Raw genomic sequence first — 25,800 nt, 5'->3', positions numbered from 1 at the left:
GAATATATCTGACGTTTGGTTGCTGCTTCCAACAAGGCTAGTGAGCCAATAGCGTAACGACGTTTGTATCACATGGTACCTCTGTGTCGTCAGCGATCAAAAGTCTTAGTAGTTGCCAGATAGTGTGGAAGAAAACAGATGAATGGGTGAGATGGACGGTAAACGCCCGGCTTCACTCCAGTAGCAATCCCAAGTGCTCAGCGTCAAAAGGAGGTTGCCTCCGCCGTGCCAGGCCTCACTGACTCTGCTGTAGCCATCAGGCTGCAGAATACATGAATATTTACTGTGGCAACAAGTGACAACTGATGTTAGCACATCAGCTAGCTTAGTTTAATCGTCAACAATAACCCATAAACCTACAACTTACAACTATTTAAACAAAGCCAACAACTACCAACAGCCATAGGCCTTGTAACCTTAACTAAGGCGCTGACGCGGGTCAGATGTCAGAATAAGAAAGCTTCAATCACTGAGGAGCTGTTAGTGTTGGAGACTGTTGCGTCCAGTTACCTAATGTTATAGTTCCTTTGCACAATGTATAACAAAGATACGCAAAAAATGGTATTTAGTGGGTAACATAATACACAATGCCGACTGCAGAATAAGTAGGTATATGTTGTGTACCTGCGTACACCCTGCACTGTAGCACTGCTTAGATGCTAGTTAGCTTAAACTAGCTAGCCATATCCTAAGATTAACATAGATTCTGAGCATTAATCTTAAAACACCACAGCGCAAAGTAACCTAGATCTACCGCTAATGTAAAGCTCCAAAATGTATGCACACATTGTGTAGAAAAATGACTTAATTTCTCTACAAACAAAAGGTTCATCACTTGACGTGTCTGTCTGAGACTCTACGAGACCATGAAATATGCCAGTTGCGCAACAAAGTGGCAACCACTTGGTTGCAATGGAAGAGGAAAGAAGGAATGCAACATTTAGTCGTTGAATGACATCAATAGCGCCTCTAATATCCTGATTACTCAAAGCTCAAATACATTTAATAGAGTGTGACTGGAGAGACGGCCTGTTGGTTCAGTAATGAGTGTACAGCAGATCTCTAATGTGAAGCTACAGTGTGGTCACTTAGTCTGCTACTCACTGCCTGTGGCCTGCTACAAAAGACTCAACATGCATCATCCTATATGCGTTTGATACACCGAGGTTCTTGTATTTGTATTTGTATTATGTAAAAAGATTGGACATTTTTGTTTGTTCTCATACAAGAAGAAGATAAAACATACAAGAAGATATAAAGAAAAGTTGATAACATTGTGTATTTTATTTCCTTTAGGGGCTAAAGTTTCCCCAGAGATTTAGAAAAGGACACGGTTTCATTTAATTCAGTGTTATTAGGGTATTAGATCAGAAGTCATTAAAATGGTAAAATATGTAAACTTGGTGTCTCTTTTGAGTCTTCGGGACGAGGGCACCCTTCAGAGAGCCAACACTGTGACAGCTGGACTCGATTTGAGTCGTGATGAGTCATTTCTTTTACATAATCTTTTTAGAATGAATTTTAACGTTCTGTTAATCACGTTCAATCAAGCCCTTGGATGGTCTGGTGCCGGAGTATATAACTGATCCTCTGACTCCTTATTGTCTTACGAAGCCCCACAGATCCATCAGGTCAGCCAAATTATATTTTAACTGTTCCCAAGTCCAGGTTAAAAAAAAGCTGTGGATAATCAAGCTTTAGCTTTAGCGGTTCCTGCTCTGAAAGACATTTCCCCAAAGCAGCAGATCAGCTGACACTGTTATGTTTCATCAAGGTTGTAATAATTCGACATAAACACATTTTTTAGAGGAAAGGAACACAAACAACATCTCATTGACATTCTGTTCAGTCAGTGTGATACTTCTTTTGAACTCTTTCTCTCCACACACACACACACACACACACACACATTCACACCCACACAACAGCAATTGCCGGGTGATACACAAGATGCAATTAATACGTTGCAGTGAACCATAAGGAAGCAGAGGTCTTGCTATAGCCATGATGTGACAAGCCATTATGCAGAACAATGAAAGAAGGAAACCACATTAAGGGACTTTGCGTGTTCGGGCAGGCACTGTGTGTGCGTTCGTGCAGAGCTGAACAACCCCAGTGAGTCTTTTGCTCTGGATCTCTGTCTCAAATTCTGATAAACAACAGACTGTGTGTTCTCACTTACTGTCTATTTTATTTAGCGGAGTGATCCCGCAGTGTCCTTGCACAAAGGATCAGGAGGACCGTGGGTTGTTTTTGATCTTTCCATATGGCAAGAGTTCCTGCAGGATGTGACTCCAACATCACACATCAAGACTGAAATTATTTAGTTTTGTGTCAGCATGAAAAACTAAAGTTAAAAGTTAAAGTTCGTAGGCTTTTCCCCCTTAGATATTCTCTGTTATTAGTGTGAACTAACAAGCCTTAAGCATGCCTTACAGCAATAATTTGACATTTTGGGAAATACCCTCATTCGCTTTCCTGCATTGATGAGCGGATCAAAAACACTCTCATGTCTCTCATGTGCTGGAGTCAGCAGCTGGTTAGCCTAGCTTAGCATAAAGACTAGAAACAGGGGGAAACAGCTAGCCTGGCCGTCTAAAGGCAACACAATCCACCTCTAAACTAACTAACTAGTACGTTATATCTTATTTGTTTAATTCGCACAAAAAACGATGTGTAAGATTTAAAAGTCTGCGCTTGTTGGTAACCTGGTAAACACAGTGACAAGACGGCTTCTCCGATCTGCCACCTCATTGGTTAAGTTTAAACAACCGAAGTTACTTGCTTAAGGCTAGTGAACGATTGTAGTCATGGTTGAAACAAACAAACTTTAACTGCTGTTATATGTGATGCAAACCGCAGCCTCTGCCGTCAAAGTCAGATTTCATATTTGCATGACCACAAGAAGTCAGCTGTCCGGTGTTTTCGTGGTTAGGACTGTCTCTTTCCACGGAGAGGGTACAAACTGCCACTTTCTTCTCTGATATATTTCTTTTCACCTGTAGTTATATCATGAATGGAGGTTTACGCCCTCAGACCACTCTGCACACAGTTACTCCTTCAGCGACAGGTCTTCCCACCCACAAACACTGCCAGTTGCATTCAATAGACCCAGATTAATGGTGCAGACTATTGTACACACACACACACACACACAAACCAGCACATTTATCATGACTGAAAGTGTTCTCTGAGCTCTGCTGCTGCAGGTTAGCTTGTTGAATATGAACATACGCCTCCATATAATGTCCAATGTACGTGCCTCCATTGTTTGTATGTGTGTGCTCACGTGTGTGTGAGCACAATATTTTTAATTATCTTGCAGTGATTAATGATAACTTGCAGCTCAGGTTTAATCTCAATTAACCCCAACACAAGCCACTTCCACCTCTCACCAGTTTAACAGACTAAACTGATAAACCCATTAGTATGTGTAAGAGAGCTCTTCCAAGCGTTCTTTTCACCCCTTCCTCTCACTGTTTACACCTTCTCGTGTCATCTTTGTCCTCCACCCTCTGTTCTCATAAAGAGAGTTTGAAACTCAAATAACCAGTGAAGGGAAACAGAATAGTCTTTTCGGTTTCTTAATCAAGAACTTGGAGGCTATAAGCAATAAAGCTTGGTTAGATATGGATCCAACGTTATACAGTAGGAATAGCTGTATATGCCCTGGAGTGCTATTTTAAAATTGTTATTTCTAATAGCAGCTGTTACACACGGATGAACTGCGATGCATTCATCTTCACACTAAGACTTCTCTGAACCTCCATGAAGGTAGGATGTACTGCAGGACTCATATTAGACTGCAATAGTTGTAGCTAGGTGTACGAAATAAACTGCGTGTATATGCTATTATTTTCAGATTTATTCGAGATCTCACTAGGAACTGTTTGAAATCAGTTTGTTGCTTCAGACATTTGCAGTTATATAAGATCTGAACTAAATTAATATCCCAGAGATCTGTATTTTTTGGGTGGGATTTAGGAATGGATTAGTGACATTCAGTAATAATAACTGATTTAGATGAAAGAGCGCTGCTCCACTTCCATTCATGTGCATTAAAAAATGCATTACATGTCTGAACTGGATCAGGAGGTGTTCTCTGCAGAAGGGAGACGCATTAACACATGGATTACAGATTCTTTTTTTATATTTTTTTCCTATAATTTTAGACAGGATTATCGTGCCATCATGAGTTGGATGAGGTATCTGTAGCCTCAAGGAATAATCCCCTCAGTACATTTTATCCTGGCACACACAGGACCTACTGCTTAGCCATGCAAATTGCTATTGGGAGACAGTTGCCACATTAAGTAAGCACAGACAGTACCTGAGCTCCATCCAGCAGATTTATACTGCAGACAAAACTGTGCACAATGATTACAGTGCAACACAGCGCTAACAGTAGCCAAGGGTGTATTTGGTTTTAGGTCGTATTCTCAAGATACCAAAGTAGCAGCTTCTTTTTTAGGGACTGCTCTGATGATAATATGGTTCTTTTAAATATCAGGGATCTTACATCACTTTCATATGAGCTACACATTGCTAATGTAAACCTCTATGGAGCCAAGTGGCACCAGCACTCATTAATCCCAGTCCCAACAGCACTGCAGCCACATTCACTATTATCATACATACCAATGTGTCAGTGTTTGATTGGAATATGGATATAATGACCTAGAGTATATAACATAATCATTTTAAGGGGTTCATTGGTATAAAGGAGCTTTATTTAACATTTAATAGCAGTAATATAGCAGTAAAGAACAATTTGCTATGTGACGATATAGTAGAGTGATGTCTCCCTGAGCAGAGAATGAAGTCGCTCTCCCTTCGTCTGTGTTTTTCTCCGAGCTTCTCCTTGCTTTGATTACATAGCTGGCTGGCCTGCCGGTGCACTTTTAGTGCATGTTAGTGCATGTGAGCGTGCCCCACTGGTTAGCTCACAGCCACTGGTCAGCACTGCTCTCATTCAGCGGTTACAGCTGATAACGCCATCCTGACAGACGGCGTCTTCGCGTAAGACCCACCCTCCGGTTTCCCCTCAGGTAAACATTGAAAAACGTTTGAGAAAAAGTTATTCTGGTTATTTAGCCTCCAGCTGATTCATGTCAAAGGCCTTCCTGCTTTGCCAATACTCACTTATACTACATAGACACTTTTTAATTAAACCCTAACCCTTTTAATTAAACTTCAGAATTCATTGGTGCATACATTGTCATGCTAATGTATGCCTACTTTAAACGCTTGTTTCCTACACGACATCCATATTAAAAGCCCATCCCTCTTCGTTGTCTGAATAAACAGTTAACAATTAGCAGGTTAGCTTAAGGCCTGGCTTACTGCCAATATCCAGGAACAACAAAGGATTGATGGTGTTCTGCGCAACGGAGAAGTAAATTGCCAAACGCTTTCATCACTATATTTTACCAGTATATCAATATATTTGACTTTGCAGCATAATTTCTCGGCAGCAAAGGATGTTTGAGAGTTTTGTTTCTTTTTGTAGTTGTGGTTCTGTCTGTGTCAGAGAACAGGGAGATAACACAGGTAATAACTTCAAGTTGCAACACCATTTTTGTGCAGGTTAAAAGCTGGCGATTCAAATGAATGAACAATAACTTCTCATTTTGGCAGTTCTGTCTGGTTTGGTGATTTTGCTCTGTAGCTGCAAACAAACTCACTTGTGCCAGGTTAGGTGTAATGATTCAGCTGGACATGTGTTTACGTAGATCCCCTGATGCGGTGCGGTTTTGGTGTTCATTTTAATGTGAAATTGTGCTTTCCACTGCATCAAATCCACCTGTTTGAAAGCACATTAAGCCATTTAAATGGCACATTTAAATGCACACACTGGTCTCTCGATATTCAGATAAATCTGTTTCATATATGTTTAAATGCATGTGAATCTGTGATTGAGGAGTGGACTGATTCAGTGTACACACATCTAATTTATAAAAGCGACATCGTCCGTTATTGGAGGCACATTTAGAGCGCTGTACATTTGTGCTTTGGGACTTTCCTCTTTCTTGACACAAACAGTTTCCTTTGAGGCAAAGCCAACTGGACTCCCCACACGGCCCATTAGGAAAATGTCTGCTGCTTCTAATCATCCGGCATTGTTGGTGCCTGTCTCAGCTCCACTTGCTGATGATGTATTCCTCCACAATGTGAAGTATTCATCTTGCTCCAGCCACTTCTTCAGATTGCACCATACTGTTCCACCGCGATCAGCAAAATGGAAACAGATATAATGCATGCCCGATGTGTTCCTTATTCTACTGAGCCACTGGTCACTCTCATTTGGTGTCCACCAGTTCCTGAGGGAAATTTGTGTCTCTTTAACTTTAAATACACCTCTGACACTCGCAAATTATAGTAAAACATTAAAGTCACAGAGCAAAATCATCTCTGACCCACATTGCTGCTATTTCGTGTGCCTTTTAGTGTCTGAGTGCATGTGTACTTGTCAGATCATTGCAAAAAGCACTTTCTGTACTGCTTCAAATGGAGTAATGGCTACCTCTGTAAATGCATCATTTACTCTTTGTCTATTCTGTGTTTGCCTTTTCATCCAGCTGGACGTTGTAACCTGAAACTTTGTGTTGGTGAATCTTCCTCTTAGGCAAAGTGCCAATAGGTGGATTAGCAGTTCCCGTTTCCTCTCTCTGTCTCTATCTCCCTCTAAAATTAAACACAATGCTCCCAGCATTGTCACGACAAATGGTGGACGATGTGTGTGTGGGCGCACACACACATTAACCACACATCTTCTAAACAAAAGCAGAACAATAAGTGAGGTGATGATGAATTTTCAAGCAGCTAGATTGTGTCAATTAGATGGTGATGAGTGTTTGGCAAGTTGTTTGTGGGTGTATAATGTAGTCATTTGTGTGTGTTAATATGGACGTGACGTGAAGAAGGGGAGGAAGCTTCGCCTCACAGGGCAGTAGTTGTGTAAATCTGTCATGACAGCTTTTCATGAGGCTGAAATTATATGCAGCTCAGAACGTGGAGAAGTTGTTTGGATTACTACTGGGTAGATTCATTGAGCAGATACTTCTGTCAGAAATACAACAGATCAGCAACAGGTGCAAGTTTTTACAGTGCAGCCAATCAAACTCATGTTGTAATAATAAAGAAGTCTCCCATTTCTGTCATGCCGTGAGCAACCACAGTCTGGTTTCAGGTCGCCCACGGCTTGGATTTGCTGTGACTGCCTCACGGTTTGTGTTAGCAATAACTTAATACAGTTGTGATACAGCTGTGGAAGAGTGAGCAGAAAACACTGAGGATGACATCAATGAGATGAAATTACAAACAGTACTATTGACTACATGTGTGCAGTTTCCCCTAAAGGTTCCCCGTGCATAGGAGGCTGCTTTAACCTCCGCCGCCATTCATGAAAACTACATTGAACGGCTAAATGTGGATCATAAATTGTAAAACAATCGGGTATTGATTGAATATAAATAAGGATTAGAGATTATAACTTTGATTGGTCAATTAACCCAATTTTCTAATTTACGCCTAATGTTATCCCGCTCTGCAGATAATTTCACTTAGATTTTGCAAGATTTTTGCCATTAAAACTGAAGCCCCCCCCCCCGTCCCACAAATGAAACAGAATGGTATCTAGTTTGTGGTGCTCAAAGCGTACACAAATTTGAAGAACTCACCAGCAACATTTCTGGCCTGAAAGAATGTCCTGATGAATGTGGAATCAAGAACCCTTTTCTTTGAGAATTATTTTCATCTTTCTGTGCAGAGCGAGATGCCTCAGTGCTCCCGCTACACGGCCTGAGCTCCCCCTGAGAGGGCCTGTTTAATATTATCATTAAACTGAGAATGAGACCTGAACAGAGACATTGAGCCTGAACTTGTTGCCAAGAGACGAACTCGAGTGCTGCTTCACTGACACCATTTTGTGGCTGATTTCCTTTAAACCTCACTCAACCTTGAACTAGTCCTTTTAGCTGTATTTCTGTGCAGATTTAAAATAGTTTGTGATCGCTGTCCAGACGGACAGAGGTAAAAAAAAAAAAAAAAAGAAGCAATAGCTAGATGGACATCTGGATAAAGTGCACATGAAGTCTCATTTGTGCCAAGCCTGGACAGGGTTGTAATAATTAATCTTCTCTCCATCTTGCTGCAGACAGACAATCCGTCTTTACCCACCATCAAACCAGCAAGAGCCCTCGCCTCAGTCTCACTTCACTGAGAGATAAATCAGACTTTCAAGACTGGTCATCTTATCGCAAATAAGACCAGGCAGTCAACGATTGTATGCTTGGATGTATAAAACTCTTATAACTTAAACATCTCCCGGCTACAGTGGGATCAAATTGTCCACCTCGCACAGTTGTTGAGGAGTATAGTGGTGCCTGTGCAAGAGACATCATTATTTTACTTTTTAGAAGCCCTGTTTTTGTGGAGAATCCTTAGATTGAAACTCCTGTCCCCTGTAGGGGAGTAGCGGTACATACTGGACCGTGACCCTCGTTCAGTTCGGGATAAATACAAAACCGTCCTTGTCTCCTCAGCTCTGTATCCATCTCAGCCTTTCAGTCAATGAATAAAACATTGAGAGGAGTGGAAATCTCTCATGCTGAGAACACTCTTAATCTTAAAACCCACAGTGACTGCAGGGCGTGTCTCCTGGCAGTGCATATATCTTACTTTTGTAAAGAAACAGATAAAAGACAGACTTGGATTTGGGTTCAGCCGGTGAAATGTTTCACCTGTTGAAGTCAAGCTTTCTGAAGTTGAGCATATCCTGCTGTGCATGAACATTTCTGTCAAATCCTTTGTGTTATTGTTTCTCTGATGTTAAAAACACACATCAGGCACACATCACCAGAGCCTCTGGCGTAACTCATAGTAACTTTGGAAATAACACAAATAATAATCATGTTTTCTTGCAATAGAGACATGTAGTACTTACAGCAGAAATTAAACAGAAATGTCAAACAAAGAAGCCAAACCCATTGTAAACTACTGGCAGATAAAGGAAATGAGCTTTGAAAGGCAGAGGTGTCGACACCTTTCACACAAGTTATTTTTGAGTCACACTGGTATAAATTCGACAACTCTCACATTCATGGTTTCCAGATGATGAATCCTGATGACTTTGATGATCCCTTGATTTTTCCTCTAGCGTCTCCATGAGGTTATTGTTTTGAGTGAAATATCTCACCTCCAACTATTGGATGGATTGCCACACACACATTCATGTTCCCCTCAGGATGAATTGTAATAACTTTTTTCATCAGCTGTCATCAGGACATTTTGATCCGTCCAACACTTTGGTTTCCGACCAAATACCAAACTAATTACATTCCCATCCGCCTCAGTTTACTGCTAATTATCAAATGCTAGCATGCTAACACACTAAACCAAGATGGTGAACATGGTAGATATTATATCTGCATAACATTAGCATGTTAGCATACCAATGTTAGCATTTAGCTCAACTGACTGTTGGATAGATAAAATAAAGACTTTGAAATAAAAACCCCACCTTGGTCTCTTAGAAATTATAATGAACATTTTTGCTGACATTTTAGACTTTTATGGAGCTTAAATATCCAGCAGAAATTCGGTGTCCAGTATTTCTGAATTAATTGGAGATGAGGAGAGATGCTGGCCGACTCAGAAATACAACAGACGTAATCAGACCACAGTCACAGAGGCTTTTCTGACACAGCCAACAATTTGCAGTAATGAGGATGTTGGTTTTCTTCTGCCTGGAGAACCTTATTATGAATCAATCATGCCCACTATTTGCCTGTAATTGTTTGGCTTTGTCACTCTCGCTAATTAGTGAACGGAAAACCAAATACCATTGCATTCAGTCTGAATGAAAACAAGACTGGCTAATTGGCCGTACTCGCACTGTTGGGAGTGAGGATGACAGAATATTGACATTGGGGCACCAAAGCAGTGCATCGATAATAGTCATCTTAAATCCATTCCTAAAGAATCTTTGCTGTCTTGTGTGTACATTTTGGTTTTTTATAAACGCATCAATTAATAATTCCGAATTACCATCCCTACTCTCAGTGGAGTGCTCAGTTTGTCGATTTCTGTGCTCTCATGTTCACTTGCATATTAATATTAATGACTGAAAGCCACAATGGACTGACACTGCTGATCAATTCCGCAATCCGTCCTCAGCTATAGCCTCCCAAATGTTGTGAACAAAATACAAACTGATCTCAAATTCAGCACATGCATTGGCGGGTTTTTTACGGCTGAAATGTCTTTACTGGAATTTAAATTAAAGATTGTTTCTGTGCCAGCTGACTAGTTTTGCCAGTTTGAAATTCAATGACATTAATTTGCCGTGGCATGCTGCTGCTTTCAGCTGCCATTCAGAAGATGACCGTGGAACTGGTAAATGCAAAACTCTTGTTGGGAAATGTGCCTTGTTTTTTTTTTAAGTAAAAGTGTTGCAATACCAAAACCCAAATTGTACTTAAGTACCTGTAAAAGTAAATCAAGCATTTAAAGTGAAATGTAGTTAATGTATCAAAAGTAAAATAATCAGTGAGCAGCATTTCACACTTCATATACTAGTAGGAAGTACAACCTGTAACCTGTTAATAAACGGATATATTCGATATGTGCAGCCTTAATCTGAAAAGAAGTTAGAAAACTGTAAAATATATTTAATGAGGTAAAAAGTACTGTATTTTAGTATAAAGTAGCATAAGATGGAAATGCTAACAGAAAGGTACTTAATTACTTTCCAACACTGAAAAGGCAAAGATTTTGCCCATTATTGTAAATGCAGTTTTACCTCTAGCAATAGCTAAAAAAAAAAGATAAAAACAACATTTTACCTGCAGATTGACTTTAACTAAACTACTGGCAATTTCTTTCTCAGCCAAAAATGTCCTGTAAATGGATGTGTGGAAGAATGCAGGAGGTGATTGTCGAAGAAACTACAGGAGACGCTGATTGGTTGTGAGGGTGGGCAAGAAACAAGAGACGGTACAAGAGAGAGGCGAAGAAAGCTGCAGCATGAAGTAAAAACAAAGCTCTCGGATTACACGGACAAGATAAAATAGACTCCTGCCTGCTTTCCAAGGACAAGAAGCACAATACCAACGCTGGTATAATCACTCACACAGACTCTCGCAGTTCAGCAGCACGTTTCTGTGTATCTGCAGGCCAGATTCAGTAGAAACAATCGGCCCTGCTGTTGGTTTCAAGATGTTTTATAGACGAACCTTTTTCAGTGATGCTGATGTGCTGTGGAGGCTCTAACGCCCACACAGACCCACGCACACACAAACTTCTAAGCATGCATGTGTGTCTACATCAGAGCACAGCCTGCCCTGTAGGTCATCCTTTATCACAGTAATGTAATAACCTCACACAAACAAACCCCAGACACACACACACACACACACACACACTTGCATCTCTAAGACTCATTTGTTCAATGATGCAGGAAAACTGGGGAGAATTGTACAACCGGAAACTTTATGTTATGAAAGTGTATTTTTGTTTAGTAATGTTCAAGTGTAAAAGCAAGAAATTTCTTTAAGCTAAAATGTAAATAAATGTAAAAAAATCAAATGTGCTCAGTTAGCTTTCTGATTGTGTATGATGACCAACTTGTGACCCCTTTTCGCCACAATTTACATTGAAGTGACATTCACACACACACACACACACACACACACACACACACACACACACGCACACACACACAGAGATGCAGTCTAAGGAGGAGAAGGGAGGATCATGGCAGGAGGTGTTACAGCCTCCTGTGCTGCAGCTGAATAATTCAAGCTATTCACCTCAGTGCAGAATACGTGAACAAACACTGAATTGAAGCTTTGTATGCTGCTCATGTTCAGACAGCGCAGCCAATCAGAGCCCCGGGTCTTCTTGCTGATTTTTTTTCCTTCACACGTAATGTGCACCGAGGAACACTCAATAACTCGCAGACACTGAAGGACAAACGTCAGACACCAATTCTCTACTTGTTTTGTTTGAGCATGTTTGTGTCTGAGCGATTTACTGCGGTTCTCTTAACTACTACTGTGTCATCAGTATCTTAACAGTATCTTGTGTTTTCTGAGCCTTTTCGTCTTTTCGTGCTGATGAATCAGTTTGTCAACATGTACAATATTAGTTCACTAAAATCCAGCCAGCCCTCTTGAGTGTGCAGCGCGCTGTTTTCTTACTCAAAGCTTTCCTCCCTCCCCGTCATCAGTACAATTTTGAGGTATATTTGTACTTATGAAAGTGTTGCCATTTTATGTTTATTTTGATACTTTTACTCCATTACATTTTAGAGAGAAATATTGATTTACTACATTTATTTGGAACATTTCTTTGCTAGTTACTCCACAAATTATGCATCCTAATGCAAAATATTATCAACAAATATAGTATGAGATGTTATTATAGATTATGCTACACAGCAGTATATATATTTAATAAAATGTCCCCAAACCGTTACCAGCTGCACATTGGTGATACTTAATGATACATTAATCAATCAGTTGTTATAATCTAATAATATAATACACAGTATTCTGAAATATTGAGTACTTTTACTTTTGGTGCTGTAAGTTTTCGTTGTTGAATATACTTTTGTACTTTTACTGAAGCAAATGTTAAAGGTATTTCTGAACTGCAGTACTGCCATACTTTCTTCTGCCACCACTATCTATGGCATTCAAAAACAGGGATGCCTTGAAGAACGCACAGTAAGAAGTAGCATGCTGTCAGAAAGTGTCCACAGAGGCTGAGTTGTTGGTCCACAGCCAGCCCTGTCCTCTGCCCCTGTGTTATTCCTCCCACTGTATTCCTATTTCCATGCCCCTACATTGCCGGCTAGCCAAATAATTACACTCCTGCTGTCTCCCACCACACTAGAGCTGAGAGGACTTCGCTCACTCTCTTCTTTTTGCCATTTCACCCCAATAGTCAGAGTATTGTTTCACACAATTTGCACTCTACTTGTGGATCAAGTGGTGAGAAGGCCTAGACGTGTACAGCCTTGCCTTTCCAGGGCCGTGTGCCAGAACAGGAGGAGGGTCCATTGTATGCCTCTGCGCGGGTCGTCCGACTGTCCGTCCTTCCTTCCGACTGTCCGTCCATCCGTCAGTACCTACGGTCTATTCTCACGATCGCGATATCTCAGGAATTTCCTTCAAATTTGGCTCAAACGCCTCCCTGGACTCAAGGATGAAGTGTCACTGCGACCTCACAAAACACATGTTTGGCCATAACTCAAGAATTCATAAGCTAGTCATCAATATCACACAAATATCCAACAAGATGAGATTGTGAAATGGTGACATTTTGGACAGATATGGATGTAAACTGCAACATAACTGGTTGGCGGAGGCATACAACCGAGAGGTGGTAGTTTGTATAGGTTTTTGAGAAAGCATTCTGGGTTACGTGAGCGTTTTAAACTGATCAGACTCTAACACTGGAGCTGAAATGTGCTCTTGGTAATTATAGTGACAGTTTTTATCAAGTCAGTTAAAGATAGTCTACAAATGCTGCTGTGCTTTATTCCTTCATTTCTTAAATCTTGCCTTTTGATTCGTCTCATATTGATAGACAACTATGTCAACATGCTGTTACCAAAGTCTGATCAATCAATCATTTATAGCACCTTTCGTACAGGTCAGTGCAGTTCAACGTGGAACACAGAGGACACGATCAGACAAAAGTAAGACAGTACAAATGTTGACCGAGAAAATAGTTTAAAAATAATTTAATTTATCAACTTGAGACCAATGCATGTGGGACAATAAAATGATAAAATGTAATAAAACAGAATTAAAAGCTATAACAACAGAAGTGGTAGTAAAAAAAAAAAACATTAAAATACAGCCGCTTGTTGCGTAACGGTTCGTTGTTTAGCACAAATTCTGTGAATTTGTCTTTGCGTTGAATTGATCATGATCACCATATGGGCGGAAGGAATTATGCACTGAGAGGGAAAGCGGAGATTGACTCCAGCTTTGATTGGGGAGAGAAAAAGGAGAACAATAGCAAAGAAGTGCGAGAGAGAGAGAGACCGGTAACGTCAACGGTCATAATGTGATATGTATCATGCATTAATGTGCGGCAGACTCAGTCAGGCCCTGATTATGGTGTCTATTCTTGTCGGCTGTGACTCACCATATGATACAGGTACATGTAGAACATAGCTTTGGGAGGACTTCCTGACCGTTTGATGACAACTTTAGCACAAAAGCATCCATGTGTATTTAAGAGGATTTGTGTTCTTGTGGAGTCTTTGGGAACAGAGGAAGTAGTGGAATCAAATGAGCATCAATCATTGCGCAAACATGATGACGTGCTGAGTTAATTTATTTGCAAAAACTTCATCAAGAATGTAATATCTTCATAATTATGCAGAAATGGTTACCACACAATACGTCCACACTACAGTTATTGTACATTATCTGTTTTGTATTCAATTTATTTTATTATATCATCATTTGCAATTCTTTTTTTCTCTCTCTCTCTCTCTCTCTCTCTCTCTCTCTCTCTCTCTCTCTCTCTCTTTGACATTGTCCTTTCTTTACCATGCATTGATTTGAAAGGCTTAATTTTACCGGACTATGTGGCTGTCTCTCAGACTCTTGGACTCCACAGATCAATAATGAAAATGTGATCAAATGACCCGGAGAAAGTCAACAGAGCTCGGCTGATGGATTTAGCTCAGCACAGAACCTTTGGTTCTGTTGTTTTCAGCGGCAGCTTTGTTATTAACTCCTCAAACCTGCAGCTTTTACAGGCAAAACATAGAGGTTTACGGAATCATTATCCCGAGATAACTATATGCACGTTAGGATTTCTTATCCTCAAAACTTCAACCATCTCCATTCCTTGGATGTGTCTCATGAATTAAAGAGATTTCAATTTGAATCTACAGTATATGTAATTATTTTCATTATTCTTTCGAGGGAATTGCACATAAAACATGTGACGTAGTCTTTTGTTTCTGGTGCATTATATAACATGCTTTAAGTGTTGTACCACATCTAACACAGTTACTATGACAAAACATATGGGTCTCTTTCTCTGAGGATGTATCAACTCCTCGTTTAAGTAACTGTTTTTGCTTGATTTTCTTTTCTTTTTTTTGCCATAATGAAAGTTCAAAAATCAAATTATAGTCAAGTGTTCACAATATTGAGTGTCTTCCTTATCAGATCATCCTGAATGAAGGAAACATTGCTGACTTGCAGTCCTTGAAGTTCTCAAGTCTTATTATAAGATGCTAGTGGGTGCTAGAAATTGAATACAGGAAACTCCAGGGGTGACCTGTCAGAGAAGATTTATTGCTTATAACGTCATAAAGTGAGGCATGCTTTGGCCTAACAGGATCTATGTGGTTTGAACATTTCCCTGCTACAGTCTGAATAGATCATATACTGATCAAACAAGATAATAGTTTATAGGTAATAATAGATTATAGGTAACAGACTGTTGTAAATTGTATTCAGTAAATTCAATTCAATGTTATGTGAAGCGCTGTGCTTTGCAGGTCAATGCAATGTACCTGAAATTTATGGTAAAGCTGCAATAAACTGTATTTTTATATTAAGAATGGTGTTTAATAGATAATTCCTTTCACTTTTACTATGACAACTTTATATGGTGATAACATGTCGGTTGTGTTTACAGCTTGCTATGCCCCCCCCCCCCCCCCCTCCAGTGGCCAAATAAATGAGTAATGAAGTCGTAAAGCATGAATGCATTCTGCAGATGTTTGCTAAATCAAACTTTTGTCACCCCACAACATTGAATATAAAGGTTGTGTTTTTTGTCTTTGTTACTTACAAGCATGTGCGTCCCATAAACGACGTCTCCCAGGCATTGACTTGCTGCTCTGTTGCAAAGAGTCATATTTGCACGTGGTGAGTTTTTCTATGTGGCAGCTGCATTATGCTGCTTAATGGAATTTAATAAGGCAGGCTACATCAGCAGCCTCACGATAATTGTCCATTACTGCGCTCGCCTGACATCCCATGTTGTTGTGTACTGTTTTGCATTGTGCACTGCAGATACTGAACACATGCTGAACGATGAGCCTCTTTTGACCCGTTCATTGGCAACGAGATGAGAGACTTTTCAATATATTCCCTATGACAAACCGCAACCTAACTTTTCAATTAAAGCTGCGGAGAATAATAGCATTTTTCAGTCAGAGGGATGATGTGTTTTGGTGTGTGCTGTTTGTTTTAATTATAATGATTGGGCAACATTGCAGCAACATTGCAGTGTGTTCCAGCAGCTGCCCGTTCTGAAAAAACACACACACAGACATTGACGGAATTTCACCTTCTAGCGGGACAGAAGAAGGAAATATATCCGTTATTTTATGGTCACCAATTTTGCTGGCGTGGCTATTGATGGTGGAAGTTGGGGCATCATACCCTCGGAGTGTTTCTCTCACAGATGGTCCGGTCCTAATGAACCAGACACGAGCCAGATGCCTCCGTGCTGCACTACACAAGGTCCTGTGTGGTGATATGGAAGGAATCTCGCATACATTTTTAATTGATGACAGAGACAGGCACCATGAGGCCACATGGAATTTGATTTAACGTCGTCTTATGGAACATAAACTGGTGTATAAAATGTCATACTGTTTGGAGGGGATACATGATTTTAATGGAGGATTCAAGGAGGGTTCAGGGACCTGTTGAAGAACATTTCACAAACTATTCTACAATGTAGCCGGTACATGAACAAAAAACGTAAAGACAAGTAAAGGGAAAAACGATTCTTGACGATTAGACGCTGTAAAGTTATCACTGTTTTTACTTCAAACATATACAGAACTTCAAAATAACCTCTTTCCTGTGCATGCGCTTGGTTATTGCTTTACTAAGCTTCAGTGTATGGGATGGTGATGGATGCATTGCAAACCATCTGTGATCATTACAGTGTTGTGTAAAATGAGGCGTCCTGAGCGTTTTGTGTGTTGGCTGGCAGCCTGTGCCTCTCTGCTTGACTCATTCTCCCTGTCGGTCTGTCTTTGTCTTTCTGCTCTCCATCTGCCTGCTCGTGTGTGTGTGTGTGTGTGTGTGTGTGTGTGTGTGTGTGTGTGTGTGTGTGTGTGTGTGTGTGTGTGTGTGTGTGTGTGTGTGTGTGTGTGTGTGTGTGTGTGTGTGTGTGTGTGTGTGTTTGCTTGTAATCCATTTCTACATCACTCTTGAGCAAGTGGCAGTCAAGATATTAATAAGTCAAGATCAGACAACGCCGTTATTGGATACATTCATCATTCAAATGGCAAGATGACACTTAATATTGCAGCAGGATTCTAATCTGAATTTAATGTTACCAGCCTTTGAGATGACATTAACTGCAGTTTTGGTATGGCCAAACTGATCAGCAGCAGTTCAAAAAGCTCATTAGAATAAACGTTTTTCCATAGCTGAGAAAGTTTGGCCATTAAATGTGCAAAAGGAGGCGTCCATTTTCTCCCTCTCATTTGTTCCACAGGGAGCGTTGTGTCCAGTAGAGGGCAGCACAGAGTGTACAATAGCAAACTAAATGCCTTCTCTTCTCTTCCAGGGCCAAAGTGTTTCGGGGAAAGAAGGTCCTTGGAGACTATGACATCAAAGTTGAGCAGGTATGGTATTGATTTTATAGACCTATGATGCTTTTAGAATAATTTATTTAAGGTTGAGGGGGAGCTGAACAGGGATGAAAGTGAACTGACACCATATTTACGTTTGATATGGAAATATATTTCAACTGACAAGCTGAGACACTGGTGCACGAATACATTTTTAATTTCACTCCAGAAGAGTGAATAGTGTGCGACCTTGCTCTATGGTAGTAATAGGAGGTCACAGGTTTAGCAAAGCGTCTCTGCCTGTGGTGGTTGTGTCAATGGTTCTACCACTTTAGTCTAGAATGAAACATCTCAACATCTATTAGACGGATTCCCATTCAATTTGGAACATATGTTCATGGTCTCCAGAGGATGAATCCTGTGGACTTCAATGAACTCCTCACTTGTATCTTTAAGTTATTCAGTGAAATATCTCAACATCTGCCAGATAGGATGGCAGAAAGTTATTACAGACATTCAGGGTCCCCAGAGGATGAACCCTGATGACTCAAGTGAAATCCTGACGTTTCTTCTAACTCCAGCATTAGATTTACATTCATCGTTTTGATTGAAATATCTTTCGACTTCTGGACGAACTGTCATAAAATGTGCTACAGATATTATCGGCCTCTAGAGGCTAAAGTTGAGTTAAAACTTTAACTTTTCCCTGAAGTTTGTTTTCTAGCGTCATCATCAAGTCAACATTTGCTTAATACTTTGGTTTATGGACAAATACCAGCATTGTGTACTGTATATTTGTATGTTTTATTGATGTGTTGTGTTATGTGTATTGTATGTACCTTTGCTGTACTCGGAGAAGCTAAAGACAAATGTGTATTGCGGTGGACGATAAAGTCAATCTTTCAATCTGTTTATCTGAATTGATGATGTTCCCATCAGTCTCAGGTGTACTTTGTTTCAGACTAATTAGCAAATGTCAGCATGCTAACAGCTCCTGGTAATATTACCTTCTGAGCATCAACATGCTAGCATTGTCGATGTGAGCATATTAGCATGCTAATACTAGCATTTAGCTCAAAGCACACGTGACACCATGGCTGTAGACTTCTATTGTAGTCTTGTAATCAACACAAATATTTGCAAAAAAATATAATATCGTCCAGAAATCTGTGTTACAGTGGTTTGCAACCCAGTCTGCGCCGACACTTTGCACTTGTCATCCACAGCACAAAATACTTTTGTGACGTGTGTGTTTATGCGTTTAAAAAAGTACAACCACACTTTTAAAACCACCAGTACTTATGTGAAATTACGCCAGTTGCTGTTGTTACGCAACATACTTAAGTTATTATACATATTGTATACTAACAGTAGTGACATTTTGGTTTCATATTGGTTAAACCACCCTTAACAGCAAACCATTTTGATTTTGCAATACTTGGTTACTGCATCTGAGATGAATACTCTCTGGGGTTGCACACCATACAGTTTCACTCCTAATAGATGTTGACAGTGAAGTTAAAACCTCAAGCCTGACCACAGAAACAAAAATACACACAAGAGGAGACAGGAGGCGACAGCTATGAGTCACAGAGAACTCCTCACTATGTGTGCAACCACACCAAAAAGCAAGCACACGCGCATTCTATTGCAAGAATAACTGATGCATACAATAATATACATGTGTTTGTATCCCAATAGGTATGAAAATAACTGTACTTATGGATTAGAGTTAAAATACCACAAATTTCTTTCTTGCACAATGACCTTAACTCATCTGATATTCTTCTTCTTGTATATGAGATTCTACAGCTTTATATTTAAAGCACTGGGAACCATTGCAGAATTGACACATATTATTATGCAACATTTACCATTCATGTGTATTTCATCACTTCTACATCAAGACTTAATATGTACAGCTAATGAAACTTGTGTCCTCTTTTCATCCTGGTAGGCTGAGTTCTCAGAGGTGAACCTCATCTCACATTCAAATGGAACCTGTAACGTGGACATGCAGGTCATCAGGAGCGGGACCAAAGTGGTCAGGTCAGCACCACATACAGATACACCCTCACTCATCACTTCTTCTGTGATTCTGAAAGGAACAAGCTGTGTTCATTTTGTCAAGTTTGGTCAAATCCTTCTTCCCAAACCCCAAATCCTAATTCCAAACCTGCATTTAACTCTTAACGATTATCCTGACTTCGACAATAAGATTAATCCCAATATATAACCAATAAATACAAACAAAACTTAAAATTGTTCTACTCTTAAGAGCTTAATTAAAAAAGACCTACAATCCCCAAATACGACCAAGAAATAAAACCTGATCTATGCATCAATTAAAGCAGCAATATATGACATTCATTTGTTTGGGTCGTTTGAGGTGAGGTTGTATGAGGTACTTATTCACAGTCAGTGTATTATTACTTATACCTACGGGGAGCAAGCCTCCGGCTTGGAGGAGCAGACAAGAGTGATCGCACAGGAGCAAAGCTATACTGTATGTACTGCTGTGGACAGGGACGTCAGCAAAACTATATTAAGAATATATCCGCGGGTTTAATTTGCCATGAGACAGCCATTTCCGACGGGGAACTGAAGCTGTTGTATCCATCTGTGCTCTTGCCAAAGCCAGCAGACTCCCATTGAAGAAAACAGTAATTTTACCTCGCAGAACACGGGGGTTGCTGGCCTACTGCTGCCTAGATCGGTTACTTTGTTTGTGTTATTGTGTGTGGAGTCTGGCAGCTTTGGCTAGAGCATAAGCATGAGGTCGGTCTTTTGTTTTAGGTGGCTAAAATATGTTATGCTGATCCCACCTTCCGGTTCCTCCTCTGGTAAACACCGTTAGCTCTGTCACCATAATTTGCAATAATTTGTATCGTTAGTGCTGTTAGCACTGTTAGCTATAAGCCGCCAGCTCAGGCGTCGCCATGTTGGGAGGCAATCAAAATGTTCACAATCTGGTATCTTGCACCCTTAAAGATGATCCAAATACTTTATTTTGCAAGATCCGACAGAAGATCCTTGTTTACAGGAAGCTCTGATTAGCCTCTGTAAAGGGCAGAGGCGTATGACCGCAGTCTCTACCCACAGACTGGCCCAGTACAAACATGGGAACGTACCGTAACCCAGACAATCACACAGACCCACTCATACACCGCAAACCACACTGACACAGACACCAGTGTCCCTGTCGAAGACTGCCAGTGATTATGCAAGACTGTAACTCCCACTGCTCACCAACCAACAAAACCAACAGGAAATGAAGACAGCAGTCTGATTATCAGCCTCGCCGCCCTGTGTTTATGCTTTACGAGGGATTAGTTCACACACAAACAGTGGCCATTGACTGAGATAGTGTGGATTCAGGGGAACCTTGATTCATGGCAAATGAATGTAGACAGACTGATTCACATTCACCTTTCCTGACAGTGTCATGTCCACAGAAGCATTATTCTTTTACAACATCTCAGCTCCTTGTAGACCTCCAGAGTTGTATCATGACGTCAGTCTCGCCCAAACGTGGACTGGCTGCGGAGAAAATGTATGTGTTTACAACATAATTGTCCGTCTGTCTTGTTGTCTGCCTGCCTGAGTTGATTGCAGGTCAGCAGTGTGTGTTGCTCAGTAACCCTCACCCCAAAGAAGATGTAATGTTTTCTAGATTTTGAAAATGTCACTACGCGATCCTCAGCTTCACTCCTCTCTTTTTTTTTAACTGAGTGCAATTGAAGATCAAATATTGAGTAAAAACGAGTTGAAACAATGTAAACAGTGTAAAATATAAAAAGTTATTGTTGCAGTTGGAGCCTGAACAGTCAGCAGATTTGTTGTAAAGGAGATGTTGTGTATCATCACAAAAACAAACAATTTAAGGTAATTTAAAAGATAAGTCTGTTGTTATTCTATTTTTTCCTCAAATCCCATGATGAAATCCAAACCAAATCCAAATGTTTTAGGCTCTCTCTCGGCACTACCTTATCCTGTCTGTAGCTCTCAGCTCTCAGCCCATTTGTTCCCACAGAAAACATAAATCTAAAATTAGAAATGTAACAAATATACAGCATAGTGTAATTCTTTTAAAGGCTAAATCATTTCTTAAAACAGCTGAGCACTGTAGTTTATTTTCAAACATTACTCAAACAAGAGTATGCCAAACTAGAGGGGCCTTCATTGGTGATGATTTTCTTCTCGTGCTAGTGAGTTTTTAGGCAGCAGGACGGTGTACGTGTGATCACGGTGTATATGGCACAGAGGAGTTTGTGTTAGCTTTGAGAATGCATCATCATGGTGAGGCGCTATAATACTTTAATTTATGACCAAATACCTGCAAAAGTGATTGACATCAGCCTCAGTTGTACCTTCTGTTTAGTGCTAATTAGCTCACGTTAGCATGCTAACATTTAAAACTAAGATTGTGAACATAACACCTATTTATCAGCATTTTAGCAGGCTGATGTTAGCATTTAGCTAAAAGCGCCGATGTGTCTAAAGCCTTACAAAGCTACCAGCATGGCTGCAAACTCTTAGTCTTGTTTCATATTTCGTTGCATCAAAAATGCAATATGCATTTAAAAATATCCAAGGTGAAAGCTCATTCGGATGTCCGTTGCCCTGCTGGCAACAGCGATTCAGGGTATTCAAATTGTGAGTGTTGACCATGTTGATCTTTACAGCCTACTGTCAGCAATGATGCGATTACAGTCAATTGCTGTGTCTCTTTTTCAGTTTCTTGAAGAGTCTGATTAGTATTCTCGGTGCAGGAAGAGAGCTGGTGGTGGTCACACTGTGCCAGAGTTTTCTCACTCTGTGTCTGTTCTCTCACTCCTCTACATCTCTTTTACTCCGCATTTTTCCTCTCTGTCTCTTTTCTCTCACCCCCCCCTCACATTCCCTCTCTCTCACACACACATTCAGGGACAAAAGGAAAAATAACAGGAGTCACGCCCTATCATCATCAACCTTCCACTGAGCTGGACTGCACTGAATATTGTTTTTGCCCTTAATCTGCTGGACACCGATTGCGTCTGTGAGCTCTAGAGCTGTTGGTTTCAGTGTTTTGCTATCGAGACCGATAAAGTTTAAAGTAAAACACAAAAAAAAAATCCTAACAATCCTATACAACGGTAATAAATCATAAAACCCCCAAACTTGGAACCCATTATTGTCAGCCATTTAGCATTTGTTTTCTATTCACTTGTGTGAATTCATCCTCCATTTTCTATCAAGTTTTGAATGCCAGATTCCCTCTGCACTGCAGTGCTCGGCACTGTTGACTCCACCTTTGTCCTGGGGAGTTCTGCAGACAGACACCTCTGTGACACACACGTCACCAGCAGATCATTTCACCAGGAGGGCAAAATGTGTGGGAGGTTCACACAACTTCCTCCCCAGCCACTTCCAACCCCAGCTCAGGATGGGCAATACCACAACATGTAGTTTCAATCTCATACCGTGGCCACAATCATCTTAAATACAGATACTTTTTATTATTAAAAGGGCCTAATGTACTAAAGGTCCTCCAAATTACACAACAAAATACAACACACATCTCTAGAAAAACACATAGAAGTGTTTTCCTAATCTGACATCATTTGTCTCCGAAACTGTTACAAATAACTGTTTTGGTTATTAAGATTTGGTTAGGTTAAGGCGGGAAAACAACTTGATTAAGTTTGGAAAAAGTTCTTTAGGTTATAGGGAAACATTGTAGTTTGGGTTCAACTGAGTCAAGATGAAATGAAAAATGCCTTTTTAGATCACATGCTCTGTCATATTGTCCACCTGTTCAACAATGTATTCAAGAATATATCCAATATCTTATTTATTTCCAACTGCAACTTTTACTTTTACCCGCTCATTTCTAAACGGCCCAATCAAATGTGAAGGGTTTGATTTAAATCCCTCTTGTAACTGTACACCACTCAAATATGCATAATAGCATTAACATTATGGACCAATAGCGGTCAATCTTAAAAAAACAACAACATTGCTTGTCAGTAGATTACAAGAAAACTGTCTCTTGAGTCTTGTTGACTCATCTGTTCTGCCTTCCTCCCTATGCAGACTTTGTCCCTTTATATCGGCGTCACCTCACTTCCTGCTTTGCTACCGCCTTTATTACCGAGGCTGCTAGAGGGCTTTGTCACTTGAATCTGAACATATTGTTTCGGGGGTACTTAATGAAAGGAACGATGCTCTCATTGTTCTTTTTTTAAGGACAGTTTCCTAATGTACTATCATGTAGAGGAGAAGTGTAAATGTATCATTAACCGACTACTTCTGAATACATTTTCATGACAACCAACTCATTTGTCATCTGTTCTCTGTTAGCAGCAGCTAACACAGCTTCAAAACTTGCAGGTTACTCTTCTTAATTACATTTATTTGTATCAATGACACTAGTCATTGATTCAAACAAAATTCCACTTGTGATGCTTGTGAAATTGTATATTTGATAAAGCCCTATTATTTAAATAGCTGTGTCATTTTCCTTAGAGATAATGTGAAAATAAGTGTAACACCAATCACCCTCGTCAGGCTTCATTTACCATCAAACTGCTTCATGGGTTTAGTGTGACAGAAAAAAAAAAGATCCTCTTCAGTTTTATTTAGCAATCCTAAACAGAGAGCTTAGTAAGAATCCCTCACAGATGGTGATCTATTCTGAGACGAGAGACGCTCCATCGTCTTTCTTTCTTAGTCCAATTTGAGTCATTGATGTGGTCAGACCGACTTATTCTATTACTGCCACAGTCTCCTCAGTGGAAAACAAATGTATCACCTTTCACTTGTGGCTTTGTGGGTTTTTCCTCTCGACCATGACCTTTATTTAATGCCATCCCATCTCTTTCTTACATGCAAAAATGCAGGTCAGTGGCATCTGCATCCAAAAATGGATTTGGTTTTGGATTATTATTCTATTAACACAGGCTATGGGGAAATACTAATATAAGTTATATACAGTAAAAGTAGGAATGTGCATCTGTTTCAACCTTCTTTCTTTCTTCTTTATTCCATCTGCTGCTCTCACACCAGGTCTTTCAGGCCTGACTTCGTCTTGGTGCGCCAGCACGCCTTCAGCATGGCCCAGAACGAGGATTTTAGGAACTTGATCATCGGTCTGCAGTATGCGGGCGTCCCCTCAGTCAACTCTCTGGACTCCATCTACAACCTCTGCGACAAACCTTGGGCTGTAAGCAGCTTCACCACAACTCATTTACACCTGCAACAACCTACAAAGTATTTTATTAACTATAGTGTACATGAGGATACACAGATGTGGAACGACGTTTTTAATGGAGCTGGCTGCTTTAAATTCTATTTTGAGGATTTGTTTTTGGTGACTTTTTGTGCTGCCGAGCTCAGTTTAAAAAACACTAAGACATTGTTTATTACTATGCAAATATTGTAAATGTTCTTTACTGTATTACTGTTGAAATACATGACACTTAATCAATGACCTGCTTTAACATTGCAGTTAACGTTCTCTTTCTCCGTTGTCCTCTTTTCCACCAGTTTTCCCAGCTGATCAGTAATCAGAAGAAGTTAGGTTCAGATAAGATCCCTCTCATTGATCAGACGTTCTACCCCAACTACAGAGACATGGTAAGATTTACACTTTGTAGCTCACAACTCCGAAACCCCAGCTTCTCAACAAATGACAAAATGTCTCCATTAATGATCTTGAGATTTAGATATTTACAGTATATTTTGTGTTGTGAGTAGTTTCACTATTTGTCTCAGGGCAGCGAGATTGCAGGAGATGCAGAATTTAGGATATCACCGGTAAAACAAAACAAAAAAATCCTTTTATCTTATAGCATAAACACTTTCACATTAAAAGTGAAGTAAAGTAAAAGTAAAATGTTTACCACAAAGCGGAGATTATGCATTAAAGAGTAAAAGCACAAGTCATAATACCTTTCTGAGAATTCTTCACACTGTCATAGCTACTGCTGAAGCCCCAAATCCCTAAATTCAATTCATTGCGATTAACATGTGGTACTTTGATGTTTTAATGTCTGCAATGCCCTGAGGTAAGTATTTTTATTTTTTACACAAACAGAAAGATTACAAAATAAGACAAATATAAAATATAGTATGTTAATGTATATTACACGAGTGCACAAGGTGATCTTGTTTATTTTGTTCATGCATTTTATTTACTATATTCACTAGAGTGTTTATGAGGTAAATTATAGAAGTAAAGTATA

General features: G+C 39.9%; 1 protein-coding gene across 2 annotated transcripts in view; it reads left to right on the top strand.

Annotated features, from left to right (window-relative positions):
• The window catches only part of syn2b (synapsin IIb), a 65,359-nt gene that overhangs the window by 15,764 nt on the left and 23,795 nt on the right, over positions 1-25,800 (top strand). For both annotated transcript variants that reach the window (XM_076110631.1, XM_076110630.1), the window contains exons 2-5: positions 17,572-17,629; positions 19,533-19,624; positions 24,623-24,779; positions 25,103-25,192. In XM_076110631.1, the coding sequence (XP_075966746.1) occupies positions 17,572-17,629; positions 19,533-19,624; positions 24,623-24,779; positions 25,103-25,192 (397 nt within the window). The remainder of the gene's footprint in view (positions 1-17,571; positions 17,630-19,532; positions 19,625-24,622; positions 24,780-25,102; positions 25,193-25,800) is intronic.

This window comes from Anarhichas minor, unplaced genomic scaffold (assembly GCF_050575085.1).
Source record: "Anarhichas minor isolate MPS153535 unplaced genomic scaffold, ASM5057508v1 ptg000043l, whole genome shotgun sequence".
In the NCBI taxonomy this organism is placed as follows: domain Eukaryota; kingdom Metazoa; phylum Chordata; class Actinopteri; order Perciformes; family Anarhichadidae; genus Anarhichas; species Anarhichas minor.
This window is presented reverse-complemented; position numbering and strand designations above follow the sequence as displayed.